Source organism: Podarcis tiliguerta (genome assembly GCF_965153285.1).
Source record: "Podarcis tiliguerta genome assembly, chromosome: 10".
NCBI classification, from domain to species: domain Eukaryota; kingdom Metazoa; phylum Chordata; class Lepidosauria; order Squamata; family Lacertidae; genus Podarcis; species Podarcis tiliguerta.
Window position 1 is genome coordinate 4,031,942 of NC_139543.1, and position 24,352 is coordinate 4,056,293.

The following is a 24,352-nucleotide window of genomic DNA, read 5'->3' on the forward strand; positions in this document are numbered from 1 at the left end:
TAGCAACACTAGAGGTTCACAATGAAAAAAGAACAAAACTGCTGAAAGGAATGTAGAAGAAGAGAAGGGCAGCTTTCCTGACTGTTCAGCCATCTGAGAACTAATGTTTTAAAAAATCTTTTCCCAGAACCAGTTGATACTTGGAGTAATGGGAGTTGATGTGTCGCTAGAAGAAATAAAAAAACTGACTCCACGGTTTACAGTAAGTGGCTTTTCCCACATCGACTATTTTTTAACTTTTGTTCAAGCTTGAGTACTGTTCAAGCCTCTCTTCCAGTCTATCTAATATCCTTCTGGCTGGAAGTCAAAAGATTGTTTGCCCTGCTTTCACCCTGTCATTTCCCCTTTTTTCTTCTCTTCTCTGGTGGTGTTTTAGAGTGATTATTGCTTTCCCAGAAAGGTAATATGCAGGGCCTTCCATGAATTGTCTAGTCTGCCCCAATATAGCCTGCACTGCAAGCATTATTTCATTGTACGTTATGTATACAAACAGGGTTTTTTATTATGACTTGAATAAAAAAGGTAGTTTTGTTTGCGTTTGGGTTGACACAGTTTCCATATTGTCAGTTTTATTGAAGAAAGGTTATTCAGGCTCTTTTGATGCCATAACAGTGGGCAGTACATTATAGTCATGCTTCTTTCTCCCCAGCTTTGTCCAAATGGATACTATTTCGCAATTGACCCCAATGGTTATGTGTTGCTTCATCCAAATCTTCAGCCAAAGGTATGTAAACCTTCTTAACTTCAGTTTGTCCAAAGAGGATGGGAGAAATAAATTAGACCACAAACATCTTTTATATATGAAGACAGAAGTTGTCCTTAGTAATGTCAGATCTGGTTCATGCCCACAAGACCATAGTAAGAGGCCTGTTTCATCAGGCCATCTAATTCAGCACTGAGTTTTCAGAGTGGCCAACCAAATGTCTGTGGGAAGCTGCAAGCATGACATGAGGGCAACTGTGTCCTCCCAGCTTGTGATTCCCAGCAACCAGCATTCAGAAGCATGCCATATCCTCTTTTAAAGCCAGCCAAGTACACACATTTTTATATGCATTAAGCAACGTGATCCATTAGCTAATACATTATTTTCTCCTCTTGGATGTGGACAGAGAACCTCTCTCTGTGGAACAGCTTAGTACATGTGAATTCCTTTCAACAGAAAATTATTAATGCCATAAATTCTTCCTCAGAAGATACTTTGTCCACCAATTCAGCCTTCCTCTGTAATTTATAGTCACAGGGAGACCATGAGACGCCACCATGAGCATGGCAGTACTTTTCTGTGACTTTATCTTTATACACTGGGATATGTTTGCTCCAAAACCTTCTGCAGTATGTAGAGGTTTCTCCGTAAGGATAGAAAAAATGGACAGGAAATGGCAACGATGCTAAATAATTATATATATATAAGGTGATGGTCAGTACTGGACTCCTTCGGGAGGAAGGGCAGGATATAAATTGAATAAATAATATTAATATTACTAAATAGTCACAGCAATCCATTTGAGTATTAAGCTGAAGATTAAGTGGAGGACCACCATGTTTCCTCCCAATCTAATGCCATAGCAGAGAGGTCTGTATGGGTTGAAAGTGATTCAACAAATGTGTTGCTATGGCATCAGGCCCACTAAGGCAGGCTAAAAAGCCAAAAGAGATAAGGCCTCCAAATGGAACTGGGGGGAGGGAATAATGGAAATCTACCAAAATAGTAACATACACAGCATGTTTCAGTGAAGGTTTTCAAATACACAAGAATACAGTTTTCCTAGTAAGGCAATGCATCTCAATGTGATATACTTTCCTTGATATACTTTCTTCACATGGGTGGAGGGGCATATGCTCCTCTCTTACCACAAAGTAAGATCTCTTATAAGCACTTCAGGTGTGTTTGGGGTCTAGGCATGAACATGCTGATTCACACACTCTTTCCTATGCTGGAGGGGGGGAAGGTTGCTTCTCTACCACACAAACAAGATCTATCAGCTGAGGTACTTGTATGAATCAAGCCCACAGATACAAAAGAAAGCGCACACTTGTACAAACAACTCTTCTTCAGGAAATGCTCTGGGAAAGTGTGAACATGAGTTAAGAGAGCCCTGGTCACCTTCAGCCTAGATTGTCCACATGGGAACGTAAGAAGAAGCCTGCTGGACCAGGCTTCATTCCTTTTATAAGTTTGTTTCCCCTATTTGTTTCCCTGTGGATTTTCTTCCTTCCTTGTGTACTACCACTTTCCTGAAATATCCACAGTCCCTTCTCCACTAATCTCTTTCTGTCTCTGTGAGAGAATGAAGGGTTATAGGCTGAACCAAAGTCTTCAGTGACTGATGGATGGGGAATCTTTGGTTCAATCTTTATTGGACACAAACTCCCATCAACTTCCGCCAGAATGGCCAGTGATCAAGAATTATGGGAGTTGTAGTTCAACAGCATCTGGAGAGTACTATGTTGATTATTCCTTTCATAGGAAAGGGGACCACCATAGAGCTGTGCTAACACAGGAAAGTGCTCTTGGGCCTACTGGAGCATGCTTCTGCATGGAGAACAGCCCACATTGGGGAGGCACATCTTACCACTTTAGTGTCTATGTCAGACAAGTGGGAAGGTAGTTTTGAAAAATCTAGTTATTTATTAACATAACTCTTGAAAATCCCAGATATGTGATGGGTCAGGGAGAACCCCATACTAGTATTAGGTGATGTGATGGAAGTTGCCAATTTCCTTGGAAAGCCTCACTGTGCTCCAGTCAGATTACAGTTTCTGAGCATTTATTGCAGCCGAATTTTCTAAAAATAAAGGTTATTCTGAAAACAAGCTGCGGCTGTTTCAGAATGTTCTTTCAGAATGTTTGTTTTGGTGCCCAAGTTATATTATCTCTCTCTTTTATTATTTTTCACAGAACATTTAAACTCAATATTAAATGTGGCTCTTGGTGTTTGTCTTTAATGGGGTGCATGGTGTTCAGACTGATGTAAGAACTACTTTCTAAAGCAAAGGTACACTATAAATAAAGTTTCCAATCATATGCTGGTTGTTCTCTTTAGCCTACCTTTTTAATTGTAGTCAGTAACTCAAGTCCTCTAACATACTAACTTGCAGCATCTTTGTATTCTCTTCTAGAAATCTTATCATAGATGCAACCAAAAGCAAAACTCTATTAGAAAAGGGAGGGTATTCTTATGAGTACCTTCTGAATTCTTACCATTCTGAAAACCTCTTATTGGAAATTGTTGCGAAATGACAATCTTGTGATTTATAGTCTCTAATATGGTAGTAATCCTTCCCAACTCAACAAACAGCAATTTCCTTTGTGCCTGGTTACATCTCTGATGGGTGTACTGAAAAAAGACTCCGCAGATTTTTGAAGATATCATGAGAATAAAACCCAAAACATTAAAAACATCTCTATTGAAATCAGTGCAGCTTATGCACATGAAATGGCACAAAATTCATTCATTCGTTCATTTTATTTATATGCTGATTTTACACACACACACACGTGCTCAAAGCGGCTTACAACAAACAGGATGCATTTCAAACAAATGGTACAAAAACAATTTCATAATAACATAGCAAGACAAAAATATAATAATATACAAAAATACTGTAAATGTAGTGAGATTACTTAAACAACATGCAGCATCCAACAGCAAAAATAACATGGGAGCTTCACAGTTCCACCTTAGTCCTAGAACAGGACTCAGCCTCGGCCCTCCAGATGTTTTTGGCCTACAACTCCTCTGATCCCTAGCTAGCAGGACCAGCAGTCAGGGATGATGGGAATTGTAGTCTCAAAACATCTGGAGGGCCGAGGTTGAGGAAGCCTGTCCTAGAAACACCCCTCCCTTGAGGCTGCTCCATATACTTAACTTGTTTGTGGATAAAGTGATGGCTCCAATATCCATAATGACCTATTTTTGTGTACAAATTGATCCAACTCATTACATAGCAGCATTGTGAATTGTGAATGGAGAACTGTATCCCCCAGAAGTTATTCTGCTATAATAATAATTAATAATGATTTATTATTTCTACCCCGCCCATCTGGCTGGGTTTCCCCAGCCACTCTGGGCGGCTTTCAACAGAACATTAAAAACAGAATAAAACTTCAAACATTAAAAACTTCCCTAAACAGGGCTGCCTTGAGATGTCTTCTAAAAGTCGGATAGTTGTTTATTTCCTTGACATCTGATGGGAGGGCATTCCACAGGGTGGGCACCACTACCAAGAAGGCCCTCTGCGTGGTTCCCTGTAACCTCACTTCTCACAGTGAGGGAACCGCCAGAAGGCCCTCGGAGCTGGACCTCAATGTCTGGGCACCCCAACAATGGGGGTGGAGATGCTCCTTCAGGTATACTGGACCGAGGCCATTTAGGGCTTTAAAGGTCAGCACCAACACTTGGAATTATGCTCGGAAATGTACTGGGAGCCAATGTAAGTCTGTCAGTTTGAAATGGTGAATGAAATTCTGTGTATACATTGTTGGCATTTATCAGACCAGTGTCCAAAGTGAGCTCTTTTATAGGTGCACACAGAGAATTGTTTTATAAAGGCAATCCATTACTTTCAGTGAAACTTTTGCTCATTACTATCCCCATTGAGCAAGGGATACAAGGATGGTAACCTTATTCTGTGCCTGTAGTGCTCCTACCTGGATTGGGTCAGGATTGTTCTTTAAAAATATTCTAATTTAATTATTTTGTTTTCTCTCTACCACATACGTATAGGGGTGTGGGTGGGTGTGTAACGCTTATCCTAGGTATTCTAATACAATTATTTTATTTTTCCCTGTCCCACATGCCTAAAGTAGTGGATGATGTGGGGAATTCACGAGTTGTTGTCTGGATTTGAGCAATTCTTTCCTCTTAGCTTACAAATGGTACATCCATAAATCAAAGTCAGCAGCTGTCCGATAATTTTTTAACTAGGACTGTGTGATTTGTACTCTATAGTTCATTCTTTGGAGGTGAGAAAGGTGTGTAGGATTGAGTAGAACATAAGCTTTCAATTAGAAGACAAGAAGCTTTCAATTAGTTACACTTGAAACAGACAGAAACCCTGTTTATGCATTATTCATATGCAAGATGTTGCTGTGTTTACCTGAAGCAGGACTCGCCTCCTTCCTCAATAATGTTGAAAGAGACCCCGCCCCCCCCATGCATAAACTCCTGCTTATGAGTAGGGGCTGCACACGAATGGGCTTATGGCACAACCAGGTGTCCTGATCACATGGAGTCCCTACATGTGAGTAGGAGCTTGTGCCTTGGGGCTTCTCTTCAGACAACTGCTGGCAATGTAGTAGACAGGGCTAACAGCACAACCCTGATCCAACTAAACATGATAATGCTATAAACACGAGTAACACGTGATTGGGGCTAAAGATGCGCAGGCAGAGCTCTCACTTAAGTTGATCCATCTTTTTAGGTTTGCCCACCATTGCTGACAACGACCATGCAATTCTGAAACAATCCATTCTGCAGTTGTGTACACTCTATGGGATTTAGTTAACCAAGGTTGTGCGTTAGAAGGCTTCTGCTCTGTCAAGAGTCCGTGAAAGTGTAGTACACCTCGAGATTACAATAATAAACCACAAATGACTGTCATAATGTTGTGAAAATATGAATCAATGCTGTTTTGTTACTTTAGCACATTGGTGCGGGCATACCCAAAATTAGAAAAAGGAGACCCTATGTCCAGGTAACTATGGATAGAGGTGATTCTTAGAGTGTTTAAAGATGCATAGAGCTGAAGCTGAGATTAGAGAGCTTCTATTTAGCTTCCTGGGAAAACCTAACTAGGCTGTTTACTTGATCAAACAGCTTCTAAAGCATGAAGCTTGCAAACATAGTGTGGATGCTTGTGGAAGATGTTGCTTTAAGTAATTACGTGTTGCTGTTAACAGAATTGAATATATGCTTTTGCCACAATTTTCAATCCCCCCCCACCCCTGCCAAGAAGTTTAGAATCTGGAGAGGGAGGCTGCTTATTCTGGATTTATTTTACTGTAAACCTGAAGCCCTTACATTATATTTGATAGGCTTTTGAGCCATATTAAGGATTTGTGGTTTCCCACATGCAGGTCAAAACGTGGTGCTTCTTGTTTCATTTGCAGCTGTGTTTCTGTGAATGCTGTACAGAGCACAGCAAAACTGTTATTTGCACACACACAAAAACATCAGTATTTTGAATTCACAGTGTGTTCAGATTATCACTACCACTTCCCCAGAATCAACACACTTTAGTGATTTCATTTTTATGTTGCTGCATCATTTTATATCTCCTTCTGTCCTTCATACAGTATTTACCTTATTAACTAAAATAACACCTCCTACCTTGTAATAGCCATGCTGAAAGTCAATATGCATTCTTCTTTTTTCTTTTTTTAGTGGCTTTTTCTTGCATGGCTTTTTCACATTACTTCCTCAGTCATGTTTTATGACTGCAGCTGATAAGATGTGTAGAAATGCAAACCATATAGGATTGCTATCTAAATGCATCCTAGCAAAATGGGAAAGGAACAGTTATCGGAGTCTAAAGTTTGGCTTAAAAAAAACCCAGCACTTTTTTAAGTGGGCAGTTAAGACGGATGGCTAAGAGTTGAGAGGCTGCAATTCTGTTCAGTGTTACCTCAGAATAAATGCCTGTAAATTCATAAGTGTTTACTTCTTTGTAAATAATACCTAGATCCTGTTCAAGCACATAAGCACATTTATTTTTTCCGATTTCTGATTTCCCCATCCCCTTATTCTGATAACCATTAAAACTCACAACATCTATAAAACTTAAATCAAGGATGTATTGATGTAAGTCAATAATGGAAGACACAATAATGGAAGACGCAGACTAATTGTTCCTCAAAACTATTGACAAATGGCAGATATAATCAAGAGGCCATAAGAAAGGAGGCATTATTTACTGTATGTAGAGCCCAAGGACACAATCCATTAGAAGGTTCTCCTTTGCAAGCCACATTGAAACAAACAGAACTTGAACATGGTACTCTTCAAAGGGAAGTCATTGTTGTTTCATCCATGATCCCCTCTGATTAATTATTATTATTCATTTCTATAGTGCTTAAATCCAATAATATGCCCTTGCCCTAAAACTGAAGGTTATAAAGGTCCCTGATTCAGGTTTATTTAGTTATTTCAGACTTAAAACGATATTAAGCATCTAAAAAGATTAAATGCATGAGGCTTGCAAAAGAGAGCTTCCCAGTGGAGTGTGATCTAAGCATTTTATTAGGGATCCATTTGCTTTATCTGTAAACATTCATTTCTTATTTGTATTATTCAGAGATAGCCTCAACTTTTAGATTCCGTAACTGTGACTAAACCATGCTATCGTTTTTGAGTGTGTTTTTTTTTAAAAGGTTGATTCTTGTATTATGGATTATTTATCACATTGTTTTCTTTTGTGTCCTTGCTTTGTTTACTGGAACGGGATATGGACTGCAATGCTGCTTTTGCCACGGCAATGCCTTCATGCATGCTGCCTGGGTTTGATCCTTCTAATGTCATTCCATTGCATGTAAGAAATTTATTATTTAAATTTGATTTGCTTTACATTTGAGAACTAGACTTTGTGAAGGTTAAGTTCTTGTCTTCTTTTAACTGTGTTTGTTATTCGTTTTTAATTTTATCATTATTTTCTCTCAATGATTTATTTCACTAAAGTTGATTTATTTGTCTAGATGAATAAGAGCTTAGCAGTTGTAAAATGCATATAATTGTACCAGCAATGATCTGCATTTATTTCAATTGGTGTTTGAATATTTTCATATCCAAGGCAAGATTTCCTCTGCTGTTTCTCTTATTGAAGCAAGTTTCTAAAAAGAACAGCAAAAAAGAACACACTGTCTGTTTAGTACCTTGCTAATATGATCCAGATGAACATAATGAGCCAACTTTCTTATTTCTATCTCTAAGCAGTTTCTCGGTCATTGACTAGTAGAACTGTTGACAGATTCTGGACTGTTGCATCCCTTCCTTGCTCATGGTTCTGCTAAAATCACTGGAACTATTGGCGACTCAAACTCCTTTCTGACATTTTGCTAATACATTGTAATCAGTGTGCGACTCAGTGTGTGAGCCGAGATTGGGGCTGCACCAGTCTGACACCAGCATCACACATCTCACTCCTAATATCTCTGCCTTGAGTGTGGACATCTGAAGAGGGGAAATCTATATACAAATGCTTATATATGATCTGGAATCCTACACTTGAAAGTCTATGTACGTAGACTTTCCCTCTTCAGATGTCATGGACACGACTGCTCTCATCATATCTTTGAATTTTTCCTGGAATCAGTGAAGTATGAGAACAGACAAGTATGGGAACATAGAGTTTATCTTCTGGCATTTAGGAAAATACGTACATATTCACCTCAACAAAGACCAGGGCATAATTTCTTCTGTTAGATGGTGGCTGCTTTAAATCTCTCCCATGTGGCAACCATTACCAATGTTCCCTTCCCCGGGTGACTACTCCGTGGCTCTCTATATTGTGCTTTTTGTCACAGGAATGTACATAATGTTTTCCCCGAAATGTCAGTGCTGAAAGAGTGAGTTGACCTGGGTCTTGTCTGCCTTTTTGCAGGATCTGGTTAGAAGAGTGGTAAGGAGAGAATTGCCTAGGCCTAGCAGGTCTGAGCACTGTAAGACTTTAAGGCAAGAGTTAGGTAGGAATGGGCCTCTATCTACAACCATGGCAATCCATCCTCATAGAAGGTAGGCTGTGAATGAATTTCCCAAGTCTGCGTTGAAGAACCTGTGGCCCTTCAGATGGTCATGAGCTGCAGCTCTCCCCTTCCCCGAGGATTGCCCATGCTGGCTAGCACTGATGGGAGTTGGAATCCCACAGCCTGCGGGGGGGGGGGGGTCACAGGTTCTCTGTCCTTGCTATCAGGAGTGGTATTCTACTACTTTGTGGTAGCGAGGACCTGGTTGTACCAGCAAGGAGGACTAAACTTTCTGAAGGTATTTTCAAAATTATCTGTCAGGATTGGATCCCTTTTCAACAATAAGGACTTCCCTCCTTCCCTTATTTTTCCTTTATCTGAATTTAATCCTTTCTCCTTTGATTCCTATCTTTGCCCATCAACCTCTGCCATTAATTTAAAAAACAAGTGCTTTTAACTCCTTTGAAAAACAAGTCTGTTGTACCTAACTCTTCTCTAGCTATAAAAAGTCATTGACTTTTCTTCCTCCCTTCCTTCTTTGTGTCCTTGTGATGCCGTGTCTGCCTTCTCAATTGCAGTTTCTACACATATATTTTGTGAAATAATTTAGATTGAGGAAAGAGCCTCAGTGCATTACCAAGCTCTACATTCTGGGGTAAACTACCGTATTTTTCGCCCTATAAGACGCACTTTTTCCCCTCCAAAAATGAAGGGGAAATGTGTGTGCGTCCTATGGGGCGAATGCAGGTTTTCGCGGAAGCCTGGAGAGTGAGAGGCGTCGGTGCGCACCGACACCTCTTGCTCTCCAGGCTCCAGGAAGCTATCCGCAAGCCTTGCGCACCTGGGGGGAGTTCCCCTGGGCGCGCAAGGCTTGCGGGCGGCAGCCTGCAGCGCGGAGCACGGGGCGCCCTTCGGAGGACGCCCCGTGCTCCGCGCAAGCGTCAGCAAGCCTTGCGCACCGGGGGAGAACTCCCCCCCCCCGCACGCAAGGCTTGCGGGCGGTAGCCTGCAGCGCGGAACACGGGGCGCCCTTCGGAGGACGCCCCGTGCTCCGCGCAAGCGTCAGCAAGCCTTGCGCGCCGGGGGAGAACTCCCCCCCGCACGCAAGGCTTGCGGGTGGCAGCCTGCAGCGCCGAACACGGGGCGCCCTTCGGAGGACGCCCCGTGCTCCGCGCAAGCGTCAGCAAGCCTTGCGCGCCGGGGGAGAACTCCCCCCCGCGCGCAAGGCTTGCCGGCGGCAGCCTGCAGCGCGGAACACGGGGCGCCCTTCGGAGGACGCCCCGTGCTCCGCGCAAGCGTCAGCAAGCCTTGCGCACCGGGGGAGAACTCCCCCCCGCGCGCAAGGCTTGCGGGCGGCAGCCTGCAGCGTGGAACATGGGGCGCCCTTCGGAGGACGCCCCGTGCTCCGCGCAAGCGTCAGCAAGCCTTGCGCACCGGGGGAGAACTCCCCCCGGCGCGCAAGGCTTGCGGGCGGCAGCCTGCAGCGCGGAACACGGGGCGCCCTTCGGAGGACGCCCCGTGCTCCGCGCAAGCGTCAGCAAGCCTTGCGCGCCGGGGGAGAACTCCCCCCGGCGCGCAAGGCTTGCGGGCGGCAGCCTGCAGCGCGGAACACGGGGCGCCCTTCGGAGGACGCCCCGTGCTCCGCGCAAGCGTCAGCAAGCCTTGCGCGCCGGGGGAGAACTCCCCCCCGCGCGCAAGGCTTGCGGGCGGCAGCCTGCAGCGCGGAACACGGGGCGCCCTTCGGAGGACGCCCCGTGCTCCGCGCAAGCGTCAGCAAGCCTTGCGCGCCGGGGGAGAACTCCCCCCCGCGCGCAAGGCTTGCGGGCGGCAGCCTGCAGCGCGGAACACGGGGCGCCCTTCGGAGGACGCCCCGTGCTCCGCGCAAGCGTCAGCAAGCCTTGCGCGCCGGGGGAGAACTCCCCCCCGCGCGCAAGGCTTGCGGGCGGCAGCCTGCAGCGCGGAACACGGGGCGCCCTTCGGAGGACGCCCCGTGCTCCGCGCAAGCGTCAGCAAGCCTTGCGCGCCGGGGGAGAACTCCCCCCCGCGCGCAAGGCTTGCGGGCGGCAGCCTGCAGCGCGGAACACGGGGCGCCCTTCGGAGGACGCCCCGTGCTCCGCGCAAGCGTCAGCAAGCCTTGCGCGCCGGGGGAGAACTCCCCCCCGCGCGCAAGGCTTGCGGGCGGCAGCCTGCAGCGCGGAACACGGGGCGCCCTTCGGAGGACGCCCCGTGCTCCGCGCAAGCGTCAGCAAGCCTTGCGCACCGGGGGAGAACTCCCCCCCGCGCGCAAGGCTTGCGGGCGGCAGCCTGCAGCGCGGAACACGGGGCGCCCTTCGGAGGACGCCCCGTGCTCCGCGCAAGCGTCAGCAAGCCTTGCGCACCGGGGGAGAACTCCCCCCCGCGCGCAAGGCTTGCGGGCGGCAGCCTGCAGCGCGGAACACGGGGCGCCCTTCGGAGGACGCCCCGTGCTCCGCGCAAGTGTCAGCAAGCCTTGCGCGCCGGGGGAGAACTCCCCCCGGCGCGCAAGGCTTGCGGGCGGCAGCCTGCAGCGCGGAACACGGGGCGCCCTTCGGAGGACGCCCCGTGCTCCGCGCAAGTGTCAGCAAGCCTTGCGCACCGGGGGAGAACTCCCCCCGGCGCGCAAGGCTTGCGGGCGGCAGCCTGCCGCCCGGCGCATGGGGCGCCCTGAAGCAGAGCGCCCTCGCGCCGGGCAGACATCGGCCAGCCCCACAAGCTCGGGGGACAGCGGGGAGGCGCAGCGCCGCCATCCCACTGTTCCCCAACCTGGTTTTGGGGGGGAAATAAAGGGAAAAATTTTTTTCCTTTATTTCCCCCCCAAAAAAGTAGGTGCGTCCTATGGGACGGAGCGTCCTATGGGACGAAAAATACGGTAATTATCTCTTGCCCAATTATCTCACACACACACACATATATATTTGTTTAAATGGAAAGACTACATATTTTATAGCTGTACTGATTAAAAACTGGAGAGGTAAGTAATTCCACCTTTATGAATCCCATGAGTTTCAAGATAGAATTTGAAGCAATTCAAGCAATTTAATCCTGAATGCAACATGGCAAGAAATATGTTTATTATATGCTGGTTTGACACTTATTCTTCAGAATCCTAAATCTCAGGAGCCAGTGACGCTGGATTTTCTGGATGCAGAGCTGGAAAACGATATTAAAGTTGAGGTAAATGATATTGATGAATCACTGGGTGTATCTACACATAGGAAAAAACCACTATAAATAAGTCAGAAATTAAAACATTATGTAAAAATTGTATAGAATTCTTTTGCTCTCTGGTGCCATCTTGTGTTGCATGTTTATAACAAATTCAAAACATCCTTTTAGACTAATGTAGCTGAGTCCACTGTCTTCATTGTTAGGTAAGCTGTTTGTTTTCTGGGACAAATAAAGCTCTACCCCACACACGGTGTTTAAAGCGGCTTACAACTGGTTTTAAAACAGCAACAACAATCAATAAAATATGTAAGAAAAGGGAGTTTTCATAAAAGCAAACCAGCAGCTAAATGAGCACACACGTAATCTTAAGCAGCTCGACACACATAAGGAGCTTTTTATCTGATGCCTATTTTTCAAGGAATATCAGTGAGCGGTAGGCCTGCTAGGGGAGGGCATCACATGACCCTGAGTACCACAACCAAAAAGCCCCTTCTCAAAGATCCTTATGGAGCAGAGAATCCTGCTTGCAGTGCAGAGTCAGAAATCAGATCCTGGGATTCTATTGAGCAAGCACTGAATATTTTACACCTAGGGGTAATCAACTCAGCTGACTTCTGGCTGCTCTGAACTACAATGGGTTCTGGGAATAAATTTTTATAAGCTCTGCTTCCAAGAATCTTGCTAAAATAGATGTTGGGGATTTGATCCATGCATTGTTGGGATGCGGCTAGCATGGCAATTAATGGGGCGGCCAGTGATTCCATCCTTGAAAAGCACCCCACTTTCTTTGAAGCCACTCCAGGCTCTGCCTTCGTCTCAGGGCACCCGATTCTGTGTGGAGCAGTGGGCGGATGAGGGCAAGCAGAGATTGGGTGGATGGAGGGGGGGGGGGAGATGAAGGAGACCAGAGGGTGGGCAGGCGGGCTGGTGTGGGGTGTGTGTCCCCCTTTGGCTTCCCAAAATGTTGGAGGGCATGTGATTTCATTGAAATGAATAAGCTATGCTGTTTAACGTAGCCTTGAGCATGGCATTTAGGCAAATCTTGTTTAAAGTTTATGATTTCTTACACAGTCAGGAAATGATCATGGACCATGTTCAAAATTAGTGAAATTTATTGAATACATTGGATTTGCTTCTTTATTTTTGTAATTCTCCTGATTGTAGATTCGGAAAAAAATGATAGATGGAGAAAGCGGAGATAGGACATTTAGAACGCTGGTCAAGTCTCAAGATGAGGTGAGTTATCATAGAATTAAGGAATTGTAGAGTTGAAAGGGACCACGAGGATCATCTAGTCCAAGCCGCTGCAAGTGCATGTTAGGAATTGTCTGAAACAATTCCAATTGCTTATTAGCATCGTGCATTTGATACATGATGTTCATGGTCTTCAAATCTGAAGCTGTAGTGGGAGAGAAGCTGTGGTGGCATTTGCACATAGAACAACACCTCACCTCAGATTAAGAGAGAGCTCTTCTTTGACTGTGTTCACAGATGCCACAATCTGTGTAGGAGGATTTTTTTAAAAAAAATCCTAGCTCGAGCTTTGAACCTCTAGCAGTGGCATACCTACATTTTGGGAGCCCTAAAGCCTGAACTATCATGGGGCCCCTCTTTGCAACCATCTAGGTCTAGGTAACCACTGTTACCTTATTCAGTGGGGTTGTTCCATGACAGATCACCACACCTTTACAACATTCTGCTACTGACTCTCAGACTTTGGGATTGTTGAAATATATGCAAGAAAGAATTAATCCGTTTGAGTCATGCAACTCAAATTGGGTCTAATAGGCCCATTTTTGAAAGCTTCATGAATTTCATAGTAGATCCGCTCCTGACCTCTGGGTGGGGGACATTGGGCCTGGGCGCTAAATGCAAATTCCTAGGCCTATTAGACAAATTCCTAGGCCTATGGAGAAAACAGGGAACACTTCTTCACTGGTCCACTCCATGAGACGTTTTGTCTGGCTGCAGTCTATCCTTGAACTGTGGTAATGCCTCCTTCTTTCTTGGAAGGAGGGTGCCGAGGTGGGTGTGCGTGCGTAGAAACCTCTGGCTTTTGACTGCTCCAGGGACTTTGACCTCTGCGCACTCTACTGGCAGTCAGCCCTCAGAAGGTGGCCCACAAAGGGATGTGACTCTCGGGCTGTTCTTCAGCTCTGCTTTGAGAAGGACAGAGACAACATGTTGTCACAACTTGCCGAGAACCCTAAAATGGTAGTTATGTATTTGGAAGCAGACCACATATACATTTTTTCCTTTAAACTTAGATCACATCAAACCAAGTCATTTTCAGATGCTACATTTCCACAAAACTTTCCTCAGAATGTTTACATGTGCTCTAGCCATAAAAACAGGTGCTCTATAAAAGTTTTTTCTGCTCTCTCCAAAACTCCTAAAAATCAAAATCTTGTTAATGTTTATGTTTAAATTGTACGTAGATAGAAGCAAGACACCTGTTGCGGCACATTTGAACATTATTAGTAACTCTGCAGTGCAGCAGCTGTACAGTTTTTATCACAGGCATTCCTATAAATCTGTGTCTCTCAGTATAACATTGTAATATGCTACAGCTGGCAAGGAGTTACACTTTAAATGATGAAAACTGAATAAACCTGCTCCTTTGGGATGTATTAACTCTGATTAAATCTCTACAGCCTGCCCAGGGACCTTCTAAAATTTTCCATCATGTGGCCTTTCCTTCATTCATTCTGTAATTATGTGAATTGAAAATTTCAGATTAATCTTGCCCTCCAGTAACACATTTATATTTGTGCTTCTATCGATGCATGCTGGCTGTCCTGTTCAGTGGGGCTATGTTTTCCATTACCATAGCCTAGAGTGAAGAAATCCATAGGCCTGGTTGCCAGTAGCAGCTTTCAAATTGGTCATTTTACTCATGCACAATTGTATATAGCCGCCCAGAATGGCTGGGGAAACCTAGCCAGATGGGTGGGGTAGAAATAATAAATTATTATTATTATTATTATTATTATTATTATTATTATTATTATTATTTACAAACGGTGCTGGAAAATAAATAAATAAATAGAATCAGACCAGGAAATGGTGTGAGAGAGCTGGACCTTGTGGCTCACAAGGAGACCCTCTCCAGCGCCCGAAAAGGACGTCATTGAGGACAGAGGAAGAGACCTGGGCTTTGTTCGCGCTGCTCAGCCTCCCTTCCTAACAGCTGATGCATGTGGTGGAGCAGCAGTTAGCACAGGACTCCTTTTCTCTGTGGGAGCATCTCAGGCACAGAGTTTCACACATAAATAATGTGAGAGTTTCTCATATTGCTAGGCATGTTTCTTATCTATCAACTGCACAGTCCTAAGGTTTTATAGGATAACAATTTTAAGGTTGTGTTACTGTTGTCATTTTGTTTTGTAGGGGAAATCTAAATTGCCAGAAAGGAATAAAAAAAAAGAAAATAATTTTGGACAACATTAGGCTGAATTTACATGGCACCCAGTTTGACGCTTCCCTTAATTGTTAGATATGTAAAGTAATATGAAGTTTTTAATTGTAATGCATTGCAATGAGGATTTGTTCTTGAATCTTGTAGGGTTTTTTTTAAAAAAAAAACTATTTTTGTAGTTTTCTTGAGATCAAGGAGAAAATGATGGTCTTCCTCAATATTTTGCAGCGCTACATTGACAGAGGAAACAGAACATACACATGGACAGCTGTAAATGGTACTGATTACAGGTAATAAATTTTCTGGTTGTGTTGAAAAGCAAAAATATCCTTATATTCTTAACCTGGCAAATTTTGTTACACAGGCAGCCCTCCGTTTATGTGGGGGTTACATTCTGAGGCACCGTACATGTCAGTGAAATTGTGTATAATCGAAAGCTAATGAAAAAATCCACAAACGCCCTGTCCCCCCCCCCCGCCCTGCCCTGCCCCTGTTCCGCCCTTTTAGTGATGCTTCAGGGATGTCTTTATGGCGTTTTTCAACCTAGGATGCAGTGTCTATATGGCCACATTCTCCTGCCTGTTTTGGCATCAGAGGTTAGGCAGATTATCACCAGAATCATAGACTTAGCAAAGGCAGAGCTCCCTTTTTATCTTCCCTTATTTCCACATTGCTTTGCTCCGTCCTGCGTTCTGCTCCTTCAAAATTCCAGTTTAACTAAGACAATTTCTAAAATTAATTTTGGAAATGGAGCATGCTTCAGCTTTCAGTTCCTTCAGGTCATCTTCATTTCTCTCTCTCTGGTGTTTAATTGATGAGTGCAAGAGCTCCTACACACTGGTAAACATCCCACCAAAAGAACCTTGTTGGAGTCATGGACGATTACCCCAAAACTGCTTTTTTCCCAGTGGTGTTTTTTTTTAATGCATGTGCACACAATGGTAATATAGAGGGAGGAAAAAGGCATTAATGAGCTGAAATGAAAACAACATTACAACTGGAGATTTATAATAAATCTCAGAAACAAAAAGACAAACTAATTTCCACAGGACCTCTTCCCCCTTACAAAGGTTAAACCTTCTCCCTTCCCCATTAAGTTCTTCTAATGTAATCTTAATAATAATAATAATAATAATAATAATAATAATAATAATATGCTTTGAATGACTGGTGCATGGGAAAGAGACCAATAGTCCTATACTGTTGATCAGTAAAGAGGAAACATTTGAGATTTCAAAACCAGCCATCACTATCTGCTCCAACTGGTGGGGTTGCTGGCTTTTGATTGAAAAAAATATATCTAATACTAGCGCATTGGGTGGAGCTTGGCGTACTCTAGTGGTAGCAGAGTCAAAAGCAGAAGCTTTTTTTTTGCTGTGGCTGATACTGAAAGTCAAGGTGGACTGAGCCTGTATTTGCTTTCTAGTGCTGTGGGTTAAACCACAGAGCCTAGGGCTTGCCAATCAGAAGGTCAGTGGTTCGAATCCCTGTGACGGGGTGAGCTCCCATTGCTCGGTCCCTGCTGCCGCCCACTTAGCAGTTCAAAAGCACGTCAAAGTGCATGTAGATAAATAGGTACCGCTCCGGCGGGAAGGTAAACGGCGTTTCCGTGCGCTGCTCTGGTTCGCCAGAAGCGGCTTAGTCATGCTGGCCACATGACCCGGAAACTGTACACCGGCTCCCTTGGCCAGTAAAGTGAGATGAGCGCCGCAACCCCAGAGTCATCCGCGACTGGACCTAATGGTCAGGGGTACCTTTACCTTTACCTTTTACTGTACAGGGAACTGAACCTGTTACCAAATTCAGTCGCACTCACTGCTGCTACCGGGCTACTCTACCACCATAACCCACCCTGCATGCTTCAGCTTAACCAAACCAGGGATTGCTCCTATACATTCTGCCATCTCTAAAGGGCTGAGTTTGGCTCTTTAGTGCATGTCTATAGACTCTACAGGTCAAGCATGTATACTAAATAAAAGAATCATGTTGATCTTCATTCATAACGTGCTTGCAAATGCAATTCTGGATTTTGCACACATGAATATGGCAACTAACCCCAAGCCCAAATAGGCTGCTGTTGTTGTTGTTGTTGTTGTTGTTGTGCAGGGGGGTTGTAAGTGCAACTTGAGTCACTAAATATACTCTTCTGGAAGCCTAGCAACCCTTGGAGCAGATTCTGTGTCTGAAATAATTTCCTTCCTATCTGCCTTCTGGTGATTTATATTATTTGACAATAACTTAAACTGAAGTAGTGAAAATTATTAGATTTTGGATCTTTCAAAAATGAATGACAACATTTGATGTTATCTATCATTAGCAACCATAGTTTCCTGTTTACTTGCCCGAAATTGTAATTAGGGGATTTCCTGTCTTATTGTTCTACCTCACTGGTTATCTGTTTGACAGACTTAATCTTCAAAGTCTTGTTTGATTTCTCTCTGGGCTGATTTTTTTTTTTTTAATGTCTTTTTGGTCTCCTGGAAAAACAGCAGTTAAGCCTCCCCGGAGACCACATTTCTGTAGACATATTTCTACATAAAATTATAGATGTTAATTAGTGGGTTCTGTTCAGCAGTAACTGCTAATAACAGAGAAGCCTTTTCTGATTTCCCTTGAGAGGAATTGGTGGAAAGCTGTCACCAAATAATGAGTAATTCTGCTGTGTACAGTTCAAATGGCAATTGACTATTATGTCTGTAGCTGAGTATCCTACAGTTTCCTTTCAATGTTCCTCCACAGGCATCTACTGGAAATATTACATAATAAGCAGTCCTGCTCCATGTTAATGACAGCTAAGGGCTACAGTGGTAGAATTTTTTTTTTAAAAAAAGTTTGTTTCTCCATAGGTGGTATTAAAATTCATAGTCTACAGGGTTTCCTGCTAAGAAATAGTGTCTTCAATGGCTGATAACAACTATTATTATTATTATTATTATTATTATTATTACTAGCAATAGTAGTAGTAGTTAACCAAAATGTATATTTAAATAGAAGTCAGGCTAGTGGTGAATCTGGATTGGACCTTGCAACTCTGCAGAACAAAGCAAAAATCCTATAGGCCATGCGCAGCTCTTGGGACATTTTGGAGAAGTCTCTCTCATTCTGTTGCCCTCCAGATGTTTTGGACTACAATTCCCATCATCCCTCAGCATTGGCCACACTAGCTGGGGCTGATGGGAGTTGTATTGCAAACCACCTGAAGGGAACCAGTTTGCAAAAGACAGTTGTAGAGCAGCATTAATATGTTAACTGACTGTAGTAAAAAAAGGTAAAGGACCCCTGACAGTTAAGTCCAGTCACGAACGACTCTGGGGTTGCAGCACTCATCTCGTTTTACTGGCCAAGGGAGCCGTCATACAGCTTCCGGGTCATGTGGCCAGCATGACTAAGCCGCTTATGGCGAACTAGAGCAGCGCACAGAAACGCTGTTTACCTCCCCGCCGGAGCGGTACCTATTTATCTACTTGCACTTTGATGTGCTTTCAAACTGCTAGGTTGGCAGGAGCTGGGACCGAGCAATGGGAGCTCACCCCGTCACAGGGATTCGAACCGCCGACCTTATTAAAATGCTATAGACATGCAAACAGATCTATCCCATATGTATTTGGCTCCTGAAGCGCTTCCCAATCTGGTACAAATAACAAAACTGCAGCTCACATTAAGAAGCCAAACATATTCACTCAGGGAGCAACAGTTTCTTCAATGTGTAAGGTACAAATGTGAGTCACCTGGTTTATTTTTAAGCAAACTGAGTTGTAGAAAGCCCCATGTGGATTGAGCCTTTCAACTCTCCTGTCAAAACAACTTAATGCTCAGTTACTGCAATGCATGAATACTCAGAAGTAAATGGCAATCACTGTCTCAATAAACAGACCTTACCTGCCTTCCCCCTTCAACTCATCCTAGTTTTTCAGGTTGTGTACAACCTTTAATCTATCCTGCGATACTAATTTTCTGTTAAACAAAGCCATGAAAAATGGTGGCTGTTCTGTAAATGTCAAGATGGGGTTGACAAGGACCTCATTCTCGGTACCACGCGTTTAATTTGGAGGAGTGGAGTTCAGATGCAGCAGAAAGCAGTAGTTAGCCAAGCAAATGTATGCTGTGAAATCACATGTTCCATGATTTTCTTACACATCAAAGGTAGGGAAAATGCTAGGTTGATAAGGCTCTGTGGTATTGAAATGTGGCTTTATTCTCACCATTTAATGTTGATTTATTTATTATATAGTTTGGCCTTGGTGTTACCATCCTACAGCTTTTACTACATAAAAGCCAACATTAAGGAAGCACTAACTCAGGCAAAATGTAAGTAGCCATGACCTTTCTCCAGAATCTGAGTATTGCTGTGTAGTCTGTAGAATTGTTCTCTTGTCCTTTTTCTAATGCAACATTTTTAAAGCCATGGAGCTCTTGTGAACTTCAGCAGTATTGCCATGAATTCTGTGCCCCCAGCTCTGCAGCACTGATCCCAAGTCATTGTGTGAGCGTGCAAGGTACAAAAAGTATTCTACACAAGTAGAATATGTTCTGTTACTCAAATTGCACTGGTCAACTTTCTCTCTCATCTCCTTGCTTATTTTTCCTAGAGAAGCCATGCTTTGTATATTCTCTGTTGCTGTCTTTTTAGGGGTCTAATAGCTAATGTATTGAATAGTCCATCTCCAAGGTATGAGTTGTGCCTTTTGAAATCTAGCCTAGATTGTGTGCATAGTGTGTCTTAGCTGGAACTCATTGTCATTTAGATCAATCTCTGGATCGAGGTTAAATCAGGTTTCCAAAGTTTTGGATTGTAGCTGAATTGTTCTGAATGTTTGTGATCTGAGTGGATATAATCTGGATTGCGTCTAACGTGGATTCTTTTCTAGTAGTCTCAAATTGTTCCATCAGGTCCTAAGCTGTATATGGCTTTCAAGCCATGGAGGCTGATCCATAAGAGTGAATGGGGCGCTGCCTGACCAGCCTTGCTCTGTCCTAAGCCAACCCCCACATGCCTGCTTCCCGGTTAGGGGGCAGCACTGCCTGCCAGCTGCCTCCTCCTTGGGCTAAGTGTTGCTTCTTGTAGCCACTGCTGCTATCAAAGTGCCAATGAAGTTCTCTCAACTCTGACATGTGCTGCATTCCCAGTGTTTAGGCTCAGGGCAAAGCCTGTCAGGTGTATTTTGAACTTACTGCAGTTTCCGTAGGATTCTTCAAAGGGAGCCCTATGTATAACTCTTCTGTCATTTATTGAGGGTGGCCTAGGCCAGGGGTCAGCAAACCTTTTCATCAGGGGGCCGGTCCACTGTCCCTCAGACCTTGGGGGGGGCGGACTATATTTTGGAAAAAAAGTTATTAATGAATGAATTCCTATGCCCCATAAATAACCCAGAGATGCATTTTAAATAAAAGCACACATTCTACTCATGTAAAAACACGTTGATTCCCAGACCATTCTCGAGCCGGATTTAGAAGATGATTGGGCCAGATCTGGCCCCTGGGTCTTAGTTTGCCTACCCATGGCCTAGGCAGCCCCTCCTACTTAGAACTGCCCTGCAAATTTCCCCTAACCTGAGAATCCTACTTTAGCTGCTATTCTAGCTTGTTTCAAATTTATAATGTGCTCTTTCTTCCCAAAGGGAACCCAGTGCAACTCACAATAATAAAATCACACTGAAACAATTTAAAGCAATGCTATAACACATTGCAGGCAACAGTTAAAACCAGTCATGTAAAAATTTCATAAAACTATCAGCCCAAAGCCTGGGTGAAATAAGATGCACTTAGGACAAGCCTACACAATATGTGACCTTGTGTCTCATGCAGGTGAGAAAACCAGGTAGTTTTAGCTTCCTTAAGGTTGTAGTACATGACTGATAGCTGTGCTTGGCTTGGCAGGTCACACATTGTCCTCACCTACTTTAGGACTTTGGGTCTGACTTTTACTTAGCAGTCATCTATCTCCCTCCATTGTAGTCTTTTGAATGTCCCATGTAGTAAGTATTTCTGCATTCCTATTCACATAGGAAAACAGCAGCAATATGCCCCAGGTAGCTGCTCCATATTATGTAAGAATAAACCATGTGTTGCTGCCAGCTCAAAGCTAGTTTTAAAGCTGTTTCACAGATATGTGATAAGTATATGCTTTTTGCAAGACAGCATATTGCATGATTCACTTCTGAACTTGGGAGCAGTCTGTAAAATCTTGAGTGCAAGATCAATAATTCTGGGCGAAATTTCTTAGGAGCCCCCTGAGTCAGTATTTCCATTACACAGATCCTTGAAATAGCTGCATTATATAGAAGGTGCATGAAAGAAAGTGTTGAAAAAAGACATGGGTTGAAGTCTTCAGAGATGTTTGTCTTTTCTCCAGAGTACAGCTGTAGAGAAAATGAACCTTTGATCTCTCTTTACGCCACAATATTTTTATTCAAGGGGCTGGTTGAATAAAATATTGGTTTGTGACCCCTTTTGCTTTACCCTGTTTTTTCTGTTTCCCTGCCTTCTCCTTCTGATGGATTATCACAGTCCCAAAGGGCAAGTATATTCTTGTTGCTCAATTTCCCCTCTGTTTACTGTTGCTCATATTGTCTGCTTCTATTTCCATTCCTCCTGAATGTTCTCCTTTGTATCCTAAATTTTGGAGCTTCTCCCATGCCAGTTGAGTATTAGAAAGACAGAGAAGGAAAAATGATGTATTTTCCACAATATGCTTTTCTATTTTTGTTGCTCTTCCATCCTTGTTTATTTGACTCTGTCACCTCCCGGTTCATAGAGAATATCAGGACACCTGCCCCCTGCAAAAACACCTATGCTTTCAAAAACCCTGACTTCAATTTATGCTAAGTTAAATATCTTAACCTTGGTACAATTTACATCTTGTTTTCATCTTGGCATTCTAACTTCTTGAACTTCAGCTACCATGTTGTCAGGCAAAGCAAGTGAATAATGTGCTAGCTTTAACTTGCATCAATTATTATGGTGTTCTATTCTTCATTTGGAAATGGACAGTAAGAGCTGTTCAGCATGGAACAGACACCCACGCGAGGCAGTGAACTCTCCTTCCTTGGAGGTTTCTAAGCAGTGGTTGGGCACCCATCTGTCATGGATGCTTTAGCTGAAATTCCTGCATTGCAGGGGGTTGGACTAGATGACCCTTGGGATTCCTTCCAACTCTAAGATTCTATGATTTCATGTTGCTGTTTTATGATAAGTGAAAAGGCAGGTAGTGGGGTAATTTTGATTAGCCAGGGGAAACATTATTGACATCTAGATCCTAAACATTAGGAAGAACTTCCTGACAGTAAGAGCTGTTGGACAGTGGAATTTGCTGCCAGGGAGTGTGGTGGAGTCTCCTTCTTTGGAGGTCTTTAAGCAGAGGCTTGACAACCATATGTCAGGAGTGCTCTGGTGGTGTTTCCTGCTCAGCAGGGGGTTGGACTCGATGGCCCCTGTGGTCTCTTCCAACTCTATGATTCTATGATTCTATGAAAAGGCAGGTAGTGGGGTAATTTTGATTAGCCAGGGGAAACATTATTGACATCTAGATCCTAACCATCTGATGTCTGCAAGGCTTGCCCTAATACTTTAATGTTTTGTAACCGTTCGCCAGTGTTTTTCTTCATGCATCCCATTACATATTTGGGATGTAACTATATCTCAACTGAGACTGATTAGGTTGAGCACGAGCATCAGCGTGCATCCCCAACTAGGCTCCCCCCTCTTTGGAGACGCATCACACACCAGATTTGGTGCTTTCATCGTGCTTACTTTAAACCAGTTTTTCATTATGCACAAGATTAAACCACACTTTCACATTCTAGACATGAGAGATGGGCGAAGAGGGAGCATGTGGTAATAACTCCTTCCTGGCTTCGTAAACTATGGTTTGTTTGGCCGTACCATTCTGCAATATTGTTTTCTCACCTTTTTTAAAGCAGTACAGTGGTACCTCGGGTTACACACACTTCAGGTTACATGCACTTCAGGTTACACACTCCGCTAACCCAGAAATAGTGCTTCAGGTTAAGAACTTTGCTTCAGGATAAGAACAGAAATCGTGCTCTGGCGGTGTGGCGGCAGCAGGAGGCCCCATTAGCTAAAGTGGTGCTTCAGGTTAATAACAGTTTCGGGTTAAGAACGGACCTCCGGAACGAATTAAGTACTTAACCCGAGGTACCACTGTATTTAAAAAGTCAGAATCTTGTGAAATTCATTAATGTTACCATGATGTACTCCCTAACTCTAGAGCCATGAGTCCAAGTCATTGTGTGAGCTTGCAAGGTACAAAAAGTACTGTACACAAGTAGAATATGTTCTGTTATTCTAGTTGCACTGGTAAAACTCCCCCCCCCCCCAATCTCCTTGCTTACGTTACCTAGAGAAATAGTGCTTTGGGTATCCTCTATTGCTGTCTTTTAAGGGAAGCAACAGCTTATGTTTTGAATAGCCCACCTGCAAGGTAGGAGTTGTGTATTCTGGAATTTAGCAAAGATTCTATGCAACACATGATGTAGTAATTTAACTTGCTTAGGTTTGTGTTGTAGTTTAATTGTTCTGAATGCTTCATGTGGTGTGTGATATGAGCGGACGTAATTTGGATTATGCCCTTTTTGGATGTTGTTCAAGTTGTCTTTAAAGTGAGAAGCAAAAGATGAGAAAAGGAAAGATTGTACCAGCATAAGGATACAAAAATGGAAAGGAAAAAAATACTTTAAGGGACACCAAACTATAATTTATTCAGCCTGGACTGAATAAATGTGAATAAATCATATTTGTGTTTGCCTTGAGGAATGAGAGGGAAAAACAGGGAATCATAACTATATCTTCAACTATTACATTTGAGTCTGTACTGATAGCAACCCAACACTGCCTGATCTCTGTTGGGAAAGGAATTCTATATGTCATATTTTGGCCCATACTTTCAGGCAAGCCTAGAAAATTTGTAATTATTGTGGTCTGGTGCAGGAAGGAAAAACAGGTAGTTTTAACCCCCTGAGGGCTATAGAATGTGAGGGATGACTGTGTTTCGCTTGGCAGGCCGACTTCAGGACTTTGGGTCTGACTTTTACTTAGCAGTCATCTGTCTT

General features: G+C 43.5%; 1 protein-coding gene across 7 annotated transcripts in view; it reads left to right on the forward strand.

Moving 5' to 3' along the window:
- The window catches only part of CACNA2D1 (calcium voltage-gated channel auxiliary subunit alpha2delta 1), a 369,956-nt gene that overhangs the window by 307,435 nt on the left and 38,169 nt on the right, over positions 1–24,352 (forward strand). For 3 of the 7 annotated variants that reach the window (XR_014502078.1, XM_083399436.1, XM_083399435.1), the window contains exons 17-23: positions 128–202; positions 650–724; positions 5,647–5,697; positions 11,801–11,872; positions 13,031–13,102; positions 15,513–15,574; positions 19,516–19,592. Coding sequence is in view for 5 of the 7 variants with exons in the window: in XM_083399436.1 (XP_083255562.1) it covers positions 128–202; positions 650–724; positions 5,647–5,697; positions 11,801–11,872; positions 13,031–13,102; positions 15,513–15,574; positions 19,516–19,592 (484 nt within the window). In the remaining 2 variants the exon portion in view is untranslated. Of the gene's footprint in view, positions 1–127; positions 203–649; positions 725–2,899; positions 3,027–5,646; positions 5,698–8,598; positions 8,822–11,800; positions 11,873–13,030; positions 13,103–15,512; positions 15,575–19,515; positions 19,593–24,352 lie in introns of those variants that run through there. The other 4 variants (XM_083399437.1, XM_083399438.1, XR_014502079.1 and 1 more) reach the window with 3 other exon arrangements.